Source organism: Phaethon aethereus (genome assembly GCF_964289735.1).
Source record: "Phaethon aethereus genome assembly, chromosome: 26".
NCBI lineage: Eukaryota > Metazoa > Chordata > Aves > Phaethontiformes > Phaethontidae > Phaethon > Phaethon aethereus.
Genome location: NC_138602.1, coordinates 3,915,325 through 3,926,374, shown reverse-complemented (window position 1 = coordinate 3,926,374; position 11,050 = coordinate 3,915,325). Strand labels below are relative to the sequence as shown.

Sequence of the window (11,050 nt, the reverse complement as noted above, 5' to 3'; positions counted from 1 at the left end):
ACCAATTTCAATTTTGAACAGGGACACACTAAAAAAAAATAAAAATGCTTGTCTTAAATCCTCCTATTTATATTCCCAGTTGCAAGATGACAGCAGCAAACCTTCTTGCTAGGGATGGCAAGATGCTGCTTAACTGAAAGCCCAGTGCTACATCCCCATGCATGCCATTTTCACCACAGTGATCCCAGCCCTTGGCGATTAAAAAATCCTCAGAACAGGTTCTGGTCTTTTGGGTGCAATGCTTAAGATGACGTTTTTAAGAACAAAATGAGTTGTAAGAACAGCTTAAAATTAGTCTACATGTCAGTATTGACTAAGCAGAACATGAACAAACTGACAGACTCCTCCCTAAGCCATGCAAGGCATTTCATATTCTTCACTCTTCGGGCACAAGCTCTTTCACGGACTAGTAGTTTGGCCGAAAGGGACCTACAAAGGATAATCGGTATCTTCAGCTGGTGTGCTTTTATCAGTCCTTTAAAGTAGTTTTAATCAGCTGGTGTGAAATGCACTTCTTCAGCCTTTTTATCTTAATTTAAGAATATAGGAAGTGTTCTTTCCTGCATCCAGTGAGAGCGTTCAGGCTGTCCTTCAGCACGCCAAAATCACTGCTTCAAGCACAAACCAGCATGTAGCTGTGGGCTTAGGACCATACTTAGAAGTATCCAATTCTCTACATAAAGATGTAACATTTTAAAAAAAGCCAGTTCCAGGTCCATGAATTAGGTGTCCTGGCAATTATAAATAAATAGTAATAAATACTTATTTACACTCACACACCCTTCTTGTATCCCACAGGATTACAAACAAACCAGAACCATGCTTCTTCCCTAGTTAAATAAGATCAGGTTTGAGGTGGGACACACTATTATTAACAACGTGCAGCAACGCTACACAACAGTTTAGAATAATAAGAGTACCAATATATAGCACTCGGAGCATTTCACAGCTTCAAAGCTCTTGCAAACACAGACTTAGTTAAGAAAGTGACAATGTTCTATCCATTAAGAATCAGAGGGAACTTAAGAGAGAGAAAATGGAGTTTGGCCAGGACACCAGTCGACGTCCTTATTGTCTATAAAATGTCACATTAATTGGAGATATGGCAGATGCGAGAGCTAGGAAAAATTAGATCAGGCTCATATGAGACCATTTAATTTCCTTGAGTATGAAATCAAATTTCCACATTGATTGTGTCAAAACAGTTTGTTGTTTTGGTAGACATCAAAAAGGTCAATGAAAACTCAAAGGAACTTAAATTGCAGAAGCACAAACCACTACCTCCATTCATAAATAAGCACAGTGAAAGATTTTACATCAGTTGAAAATGCTGCATCGTAATTGCTGACAGCTTGGGAACTGGCACCCACTTATCATCCTGGCACAAATCTACAAATCCCTGAAAATATGATCAGAATAGAGAGACAGAGATCAAGAAGCAAGCAGCAGCACAGAGAGCACAAATGAAATTCAGGGACCCGCCTGGCAGTGTCCTGGCTTCCACAAGTCTGAGAGAGAAGGACTGGAGGATAAAGGAGGTCACAGGTGGCTTTGAGACTCAGCTCTGGAGGAATTTTCTTGGCCTATTTGCTGTGCAGTTGGTTTTTTATTCAGCTTTTTTTGCTTTCCTTTTTCTTGTGCCTTCATTTAGCTCCTCTTTTGACTTTGCAGGAGGAGGTGGAGGATGGGAAACCTCATGGGAGGCCCCATGCTGATCATGATGATGACTAGTGTGTCCACTGGAAACAGAGCCAAAGAAAACTGGGCAGATGAAGCTTTCCACTGGAGCAAAAGGTGAGGCGTGAGAGTGAGTTGCCGTCATGAAAACCTGCCGTGCAACAGCGAATACTTAAAGATCACACACACCAGCTATGAAATGCTAACTAGTAAGGAGCATTCCACTTACCCCAGATAAAAGTTCCTATTGCTACATTACTCAAGGCTATATCACAAAGATCTTCTACCATACTAACAATATGATGGAGGCTTTAGCCTATAATTTCCTAAGCAGATCTTTCCTGGTATGTACAGTCAATGCCTTCACTAGTGGCTTAGGAAGGTGAACACCCCCAGTTTAAGCCTGTACCCTTTCTCTGGTTCTGTAGATTTGTTAGCAGCAAACCTGCTGTAAACTTACCTTGCAAACTATCATGAACATGGTGAAAAAGAAGATGAGGTTGGCTTCAGAGACAGGGAGCCAGCGAGTTTGTTGCAGAGTGAAGAGGATTGTGCCATACAGACTAGCCTTTGTAGGGCTAGAAGAGAAATAAAGAAGTTTTCTAGGAGGTTTGCATAATTTGCATCCAGTCCTGAATGGTTCTTTAAACACCATTTTTGGTCTGACAGAGAATTTACAAGCTACCTACTTACAAGGACATATGAAGAATTTCGTTGGTTTCTGGCTTCCAGACCCCACGCAGCAGTTGCTCAAAGTTAGACATCAAGGCAACACCAGAACCTGTGAAACGGTAAAAGTGAACAGCTAGAACCGCCACACCAGAAGAGAGCTCTGCTGTCTTTCCTAGATCCCCAAGGGATAAGGATAACCTAAGGGGAACAAAAGGTTCATGACATTCTTCCCAAATTTCAAAGTTAGACTAAAACAACAGAGCAGAGCAAACACTGTCTAGACTTTCCATAAAGTGTTTCCTGATGCAGGGAAAGGGCATTTGCCTCTGCTCCATTTACTGATGCTCAAATGCTTGCTCCAAACAAAAGCTAAAGATAAACTGACTGGGCTGTTTCAACACTGGTAGAACCCTCCAGAAAAGGTACAGTCAAGGCCAGAGACAGTAGAACACAAGAGAAAGAATAAAGAATTCCAGAATTCTACACCTGTATTTCATAGTGACTCCAGTTCTTCATGCCTCCATTAAAGTCAGATGATGACTCAACTGACAACCATTCTGCAAGTATGAATAAATACCTGTGTTCTAGGGAACTTGAATGATTGAAGCCAGCTGACCACATCCACTAACCAGCCTGCTGGTCAGCACTGAATGATGTGATCACCTTAAGCTTTGCTCACATGTTCTCCCGTCCCTCCCCACAGGGCTGGGTGCCTCCCTGCTGCGTTACAGGTAACTCATGTTTCACCTTTGACCCATCCAGTAGCCATCATAATGAACCAGCCGTGGTGGTAACGGTGATGAGCGTGGTGGACCCCAGCTGCAATTTTGCGAACTCTGACCACTTCCTTCATTGCCACAAAGATGAGCTTCATAGGCAGAAAGCTAACACACTTGTAGAAGAGGTTCATGGGACAGAAGAATATCAAATACCTGGAACAAAACCACAAAGTTTAAGGACCCCTTTGTTTGTCCTGATCTGGGACGTATAGAGAGAATTGATTAAGAGTACTTCAGGTGTTAGCCTGAACTATGTCAGGGAGAAGGAAATGCTGGTTCTGTCACGCAACCCATACGCAACAAGAAAATAAAACGTGGAATAACTGTGGTTAATTGGTGCACATTTCACTAAGACAATGAGTAAAATGCCCCCAAATCTTCAGTGTGTGCCACTCCTCTACTACATGTGATATCAGTGCAGTGCATGCTGCTTTGGCGGCTTGGCCGCAGTTCAGCTGCAGCAGCTATGAATAGAAACGCTCGGCGATTGGACTGAACCCAACCCGTATAGTCAAAGCATTAGACAGCTGGTCAGAGAAACTGGAAACTAGATCTAGGAATAACAAAAGACTCAAAGACTACCTCACCCCACCTCTTCTTTCCCCAGTTAATCCAAGCAAGATAATACATGTGTGTCACACAAATAGAATACCTCCCTTCACACCAGATGGTTCTGTACGCAGCCAGCGGCATCTCGTGCTTAATAAACTAGGTGAAGTGCAAAAGACTCACCAGACTGCTGTGGCCAGGATGACACTGGAGTTATTACTGAAGTAATCAATAGGTGATTCTCCAAGTAATAGATCAGCAAGTATGTAACTTCCAAAGCAGTGGAGCATAGCACAAAGCCAGGAGGCAAAAGGGCTCTTACGAGACATCTCCACGGCTCCTGTGAAGCAAATTCTAAATGAGAAGATGGATTTGGCAAATAAGCAGAAACTTCAAGACCCTCTAAGAAAGAGGCTTATAATGCATGTTCTCCAACAAAATAAGTCAAAGAAAAGTGCTTGTAAAACAAAATACAAAAGTGTATTCTGTGAAGCCTGAACAAGTACCAGATATTGTCAGGAAATGGTATGTATGATCATAGCTTGCAGGCTCCCCATAAGGGTTCAAATGAACTGAGTCATTAGAAGTTTATGAATTGGCGAAGAGTTTATCTCTTTTATTTGCTGCTACTTACTGCAATCAGGAAGAACAATTTTTCCCTTGAAATCAATGTCTTTATAGTCTAAAAATAAAATGCATACTAGTACCATTCTCTCCATTGCTTCAACCTAGGTGCCCTCTAGAATTCATGAACAATCTGTTCAGCTCTTTCATTCATAAGATAACCTGTAAAAATAGAACAGTAATTCTTAATCTTTATTAGAAAGAAGAGGATTTGAGGATTCTCTCCTGCTCCTGTACTAGTTTGGAAATGGCCTCTGAAATTACAACTAGATATTAAAACAGTGTTACTATTTGGTAATGCATTATGGTCTCCTCTCACAACCTTCTATTGCATTTTTTTTATTCCTCTAGCCATTTTCATCCACCTCAGTACTTCTTCAAGGAAGTCTCTCAAGAACATCAATTCTATGAGATTGTTTCATCACCTTAAACTGCTCCAGAGTCCTTTGTGCAGCGTTTCAGCTCTGTTCAGTAAGCCAGTACTAGGCCATCAAAAGAGAATGCTAAAATGTTATGTCAACATTACTAACAGTGGCCTACCTTAAATAGCAGTAAGTGAATCAGCATATGCTAAAACTATGACTGCTCAGACTCTTCCATCCTCAAAGACATTTGAACCAGCTGAAAATACAGTGGAAGCGAGGCAGCTGCAACAGTCATGATACAGAGCTGGTTCTGTATGAACCTGACGTTTAGCTTGAGGCTTAAATTTAGTAACATCTGTTTTTCTTTGGCTCCATGAAGCCATGCTGTCTCCAAGGAGCAAGCAGGACATTACTGTCCTGACACCGATCTTCAGCATAGGAGCTCGGGGATGAAGCAGGGTAGGAATCTAGTGAAAAGTACACCCCAGACTTATCCAGTCCAAGTGGATTACTGAGCTTACATATTTTTAAAAGCTATTTTCATAAGGGTTGCCTGTTAACTATTGTGTTCAGGACTTAATGCTGGAAGACAGCTGTAGGCGACTGGGCCTTGAAACCCCAGCACTTCTGTTTACATGTAGTTTAAATAGAACAGTATGTAGGTTGTACAGCACAGAGATCTCACAACTGGAGGATTTCAAAATCATACCAAAGTGGATTTTTGTTTTCCTCTCAGTCATCGGGGCAGTTACACTGAAACTGTTCAAAACGGAGCATGAAGAGCGCGTGCACTATCAAAAAAAATAGAGAAGATGGCATTTGGAAAAAAACAAGGCACAGTCAGACTGCAACAGTGCAGAAAGTGAAAGGTAAGATGCAGATGTATTGATCTTTACAAGATAAGCCCAGGAGAAAAAACAAAACAAGGTCAGTTAGGGTGCCTGAGAACAGATTATGGCTTGGTCTAGAAGGTGGGGAAAAAACAAGGTTTTGCTTGAAGCCTTTTTACATATAAATAGGAGAGGGCAGTGCCACAAAAATAGAAGAGCCAAGCAACTGGACAGAAATGTAATGCTAAGTCCTGGGATAGCAGCAAAGAAGTACCTGAACTTCAATACTTCATTGTGGTTGGAATCCAATCTTAAATAAAACGCGAGATTATTTTTGAAAGTCAGCGTCACTAGTGCGTGGTTTTTTCTGCTTTGTATTTAGACACATGGGTCAGAACCTCTGAAAAGGCAATGCAGCAAGGCTCTGAGCCCGGAATCCTTTTCGCTGCTTACAGCGAAAACCGGCAAGTACAGCACAGGCGGGCAGGATTACCTGCTCGTGCACAAAACCCGCCAGGTTTACGCCTCAGAAAACATGACGCGAGCGTTGCTGCCCTTCCCTAACACGCGGGTTTTCCCCCCAGCCCCGCCCGCCCCCGGTCCTGACTGACGGGGCTCCCTCTGAGGCGGCGGCCGGCTCCCCGCCTCACGGGCCGGGCCGGGCCGGGCGGCCAAGGGCGCGGGGCCGCACTCACCTGGCTCGTACTTGAGGTAGAGGACGGAGACGATGAAGTAGGCCGTGTCGAAGAGCGGGAAGACGGGCAGGGCGGCGAAGGCGGCCGCCAGCTCCCCGAGCTGCAGGGCTCCCGCCAGCTCCATGGCGCCGCGGCAGCGGGCAGCGCCGCTCGGCCCGCCCCGGCCCCGGCCCCGGCCCCGCCTCCAGCGGGACGCCCCGGGGCGCGGCCTCGCCTCTAACGGGGCTTGTGGCGGCGGCAGGAGGCGTGAACGGCGGGGGCGGTTCGTTCTCTCGCTGCCGTGGCGGGACGCTATCCGGAGGGCGAGCCTCCCCCTGCTCCGCCCAACCCCTCGCCCCGGTCCCGGAGCCGCCCCGGGGGAGCGCAGGCGCCGCCCCGGTCCGAGCAGCGCCCGCCCTATCCGTTTCCGCCGCCGGAGCCGCCGCCATGATCGGGGACCTGCTGCTTTGCGGGTAGGGGGGACGGGGCCCGGGGCGGCGGGGGCGGCCCAGCCCGGCCGTGCCTGACGCCCTCTCTCTGTCTCTGCCTTAGGACGCTGCTGATGAACGCCGGCGCTGTGCTCAACTTCAGGCTGTGAGCGGGCGGGAAGGGGGGGGTGAGGGAGGCGCCGGTTTTGGGGCGGGAGGGGTCTTCACCCTGCCTGACACGGCCCCCCGCCTCGCTGTCCCGCAGGAGGAAGAGAGACACGGAGGGCTTCGGCGAGGAGTCGAGGGAACCCACGACCGGTAACGGGCGGGACCCGGGAGCCTCGGAGCGGGGTCTGGGCACGGCCAGCCTGCGAGTGCCTCTGCTCAGGGCTGCCTAAATATACACGGGAATGGGCGTTTTCTGAAGGAAATTTGTGGCTAAAGCATTTTCAAGGCGCCAAAGTACAAGTTTAAGCCCATTTTTATTTGGATGTTAATTCCTCTGTGGCTGAAATAACTGATTTACTAAACTGCAACCTACAATTTTCCTCCATGATGTTTACATACAGACATGACAAACCTAACTGTTCATCCCAAATTGGTAACGTGAGAAGAAATACAGAAACACACGTTTCTTTCTGCATTTTTGAATGTAGGTGCCTGTGCTACAGAGGTAGTGCTCTGCTTACAACCTCATTTCCATTTAGGTGTGTATGCACCTGTATTACTCCTTCATATCTCTGCTTGCTGGTGGAAAGACACAGGAAGGCTGTAAACTTCAACAGAGGGCTGTCCTTCCCTTTTTAATAGCATGACCCCTTTTTATCATTGTTTTGCCATATGCCCTTTGTAGGGATGCACTGAACATAGGATGGATCATTTACCTAAACATCAATGTTAATTTTTTTGTTGTCTGACCTTGGTTTGTTTGTTTTTTTTCCTGTCAGACTTTCTTACATTTTTCAGGCAGTGTTGAAAACGTGACTTGTCAGTGTATTAGGTATTTTTGACATCAAGGGCTTCTTCTCTTGATTTTAGGTGATAATATCAGAGAGTTCTTGCTGAGTCTCAGGTATTTTCGAATCTTCATTGCCTTGTGGAATGTCTTCATGATGTTCTGCATGATTGTGTAAGTAACGCCGTGCAGCCTCTTGTCATTTGTTTATAGGAAGTTGTACATGTTGGGATTTTTCTTCCACATATACTTCTTTTTTGATCTCTTTCTCTCCCACTCTCTTGTTCTGTAATTCCTTTTCATTTCACTTATTTCAGTCTTCAAAGAGACATTAGTCGACCTCACAGTTCTTTGCCAATGTGGGCACCTGTAGTGCATTAAAACCTTCTTTGCCAGCGTGTGAGCCATTTAGCCTTGGATAAAGTGTTCATTGTTGTGGGTTGCTTAGATAAAACATCATTTGGGTCACCATTTCAGTTTAACTTTTGGGATGTTTTTCGTTTTAGGGGTGGGGGGAAAAAACCCACCAAGTAATAGAATGGAATCAGCCTTGAAAATACTCTCTGGAAACAACAGGTTTTAGTTCTGATAGGCAGGCCAGCAGGCTGCTTTCCTTTCGCTTATGTCGCTATATGGCCTGATGTACAGGGGAGCAGAACCGCTGGCCAGCTGTGCACTGGCGCTGTGAGTCGGAAGGGCATTGGCATGACTGTTCACAGTTGTACCCGGTTCTCATCTACTTTTTTTCTGTTGCATCCACTAGGTTATTTGGATCTTGAAAGTCATCCACAAACATGTCTGTTAACTTGGAAGAGACTTTTGGCTGGAAACGTAACTTTTCTATAAAGTAAAAGATTATAATGCTTTCAAAATACAGCCCTGGGATTGTGGCCCGTTCTTCGGTACAAACTCCTAACACGCTCAAGGAACAGGACACATTCATCCTCTTCAGCTGGCGTGTAATAATACGGTGCATGCTGGTTCGCTTGCTGCCGAGGGGATTGAGCCTTTAGACCCCTGAACCAAAATCTTCAAAGTAAAATAATTTCAACTTTACTGAAATAAAAAGAACTTTAAATTGTTTTGCTAGGCCTAGAGTGCGGTGCCTGGTATGCAGGGTAGAATTGTAGCATGACTGAAGACCATAGTCTTAAAACTCTGCATTGTTAGTCATTCCCAGCTTGTGATGTGTCTGCTGATGTCACCATTGTCTAGGTTACTTGAAAGTTGCACTTCTTGATTCTCATTTTATAAAGTTGAGCAAAGTATTGGTGTAACTTTTCACTATTCCATTTAGTTTTGTTGGAGAAATAGAAAAGGAGGATTAAAAATAAGGGTTTCTTACCTTCTCACTGTTTTTCCAACAAAATGCTTTTAAAATTAAAATTTCAAAGATAAGACTTTTTTTTCCTAAGCAATGTGTAAGGAATTTTGAATAGGAAAAATAGCAAGAATAATTCTATAAGCCAATCCTAAGGAATAGTTTTGGAATAATCTTGGATTTGGTTGAATAAACTTGTTCTATTTAAGGTTAAAATATGTATTTGATGCAGTGTTCATTCTGTTACTGGAGAAATCAATTCAGTGTGTTTTAAGAAATTTTAACTAGTCTTGTAATCGTGTCTGGATTCTTGTGTTACTTTTATTCACGATAAGTTAGCCTCTTTGACCACCAACTTTTCCCCAGTATCACCAAGATAATTTAAGAGAGAATGCAGTGCTGGGTATATTTTAAATCAAACTGTAAACTATTAGCGGACCTTCCTTGGCCTCAGATTCTTTAGCTCTCTGACAGTTGAGAAGGAGAGAGGCCTCATCTACATGACTCTGAGGCTCAGGTTTTAGAGAATATCTTGAATTTTACCTGGATGCAGTCGGGTAGTCAGACCCGAGTTTTGGACACTCACAGCAATTTACTCGATTCACCCTCTTTTGCATTACCTGAAGTTTTTGTTTTCTTTTGGGGAAAGATAGTTTACGGGAAGATGCTTTGCTGTAATGACCGTGGAAAAAGGATTCTTCAAGTGTGTTTTGTCGTGGTATCCAAACAAAATCAAGTGCTTTATGTAGTTCTTGGAAAACATTTTCTCTGTAGTATTCATTAAACCAAGTCTTCCCCTGAAATGTAAAGGGGAGGGGTGGGAGCAGCCGTCACTGTCTGTGCATAACCTGCTAGAGAGCCCTGGATTCGGCCCCACAGTGCTCGGTTTTGGGCTAGAGGATTTTAATTCTTACCCAGAAAAATGGTTGATCCTGTGCAGAACTGACATTCTGCTTTCTGAGCAACACTTTGAATATGGTGAAAAAAAGAAATTGAAGATGATCAAGCTCTACTGGTAAAGCAATGCAGATGATCTTACTGCTCTAAATATAGATTGTGGTTTAATAGTGTGCTGTTGCCTCAAGATTTCAGTTGTTCAAAGGAATAAAAGTTGTCATTCAGCTCCTAAGCAGGTGCTTTAAAAATTACTAGTTAGTTTTGAGCAGCTTTTAGATGCTTTGGAAAGTTTAAATGCTGGGCTGATCGCTTACCCAGTGTGGTGCAGGATGCCTTTCACTCTAAATTTTTTGTTGTACAGCTGCTTTTGTACCAAGTCCATTTTTGTATGATAAACTTCTCAAAGCTTGACTTGCTTTTTATTTGTGGTTTCCTCTGAATCAAGGATACAAATGGGAAGGTAAATACATCTGTATAAAGAACTGTTTGTTCAGTTTGTGTAAGGTTAAGTCTTTCCAGGTAATGGCTGTAAGTTTGTAATTGTTACCTCGCCCATTATTTTTGAAAATAATGACAATACGAAGTTCTGCTGCTTGGCAAAAACTTTAAGTCATATTTTTTTTCCAGAGCGTCTTGGACTTTTCACAACTAAAAGGACCACATTACCTTCCTGCGAGCCTGAAATAAGGCACGTACCAGTGCATCAGGTCCGTAACAGCCGAGCAGCGATAGCTTAGTTCCGATATTTATTCCCTCAAACGCTCTCTCCCCACGAGGTTTAGTCCCATCAGGCATCCGGCGCCGCCTCCCGCCGGCGGCGGCCCGCGGAAGCGCTGAGGGTCGGTACGGGCGGGGGTCTGGCTCTCGGCGGGGACGCAGGGCTCGCCCCTCTCCTCTCCTCTCCCCGCCGGGCCGGGCCCCGGAGCGGACGCCGCGTTCTGAGCTCCCGCCGCCGCCATGCTCCGCCGCGCACGTCCGGCCGCCCTCGCACTGCGCAGGCGCACACCGCTCCCGCCCACTGCGCAGGCGCGCCCCCCGCGAAGCCCCACGGCGCAGGCGCCCTCCGTGCCCGCCGGTGCGTGCGGCGGGGCGTCAGGGGCGCGCCGTACGTTACGGCGTCGGGCGTGTCCCAGGGTGCCCTGCGCGGGGCTGGCTCCTGCCCACAGTTGAGTTTGGCCCTGAGCGGAACAGTCGGGCCCGGCCTCGGTCGCGCCGCCGCGGTCCCCCCCGCGCCCCGCTCCGAGCGCCGCTGCCCCCGCCTCGCGGGGAGCGAACATGC

The 11,050-nt window shown here is 45.6% G+C and overlaps 2 protein-coding genes across 2 annotated transcripts; one reads left to right on the top strand and one right to left on the bottom strand.

The window, feature by feature from the left end:
- Positions 1–1,606: 1,606 nt before the first annotated feature.
- TMEM38A (transmembrane protein 38A) lies at positions 1,607–6,315 on the bottom strand (the record flags this gene model as incomplete). Its single annotated transcript, XM_082010819.1, has 6 exons — positions 1,607–1,828; positions 2,138–2,255; positions 2,371–2,458; positions 3,097–3,281; positions 3,861–4,017; positions 6,192–6,315. The coding sequence occupies 6 exons, from the start codon at positions 6,313–6,315 to the stop codon at positions 1,607–1,609; spliced, it is 894 nt and encodes a 297-aa protein (XP_081866945.1).
- A 302-nt stretch (positions 6,316–6,617) lies between these two features.
- SMIM7 (small integral membrane protein 7) lies at positions 6,618–7,731 on the top strand (the record flags this gene model as incomplete). Its single annotated transcript, XM_082011130.1, has 4 exons — positions 6,618–6,643; positions 6,723–6,764; positions 6,864–6,916; positions 7,637–7,731. The coding sequence occupies 4 exons, from the start codon at positions 6,618–6,620 to the stop codon at positions 7,729–7,731; spliced, it is 216 nt and encodes a 71-aa protein (XP_081867256.1).
- Between the last annotated feature and the right edge of the window lie 3,319 nt (positions 7,732–11,050).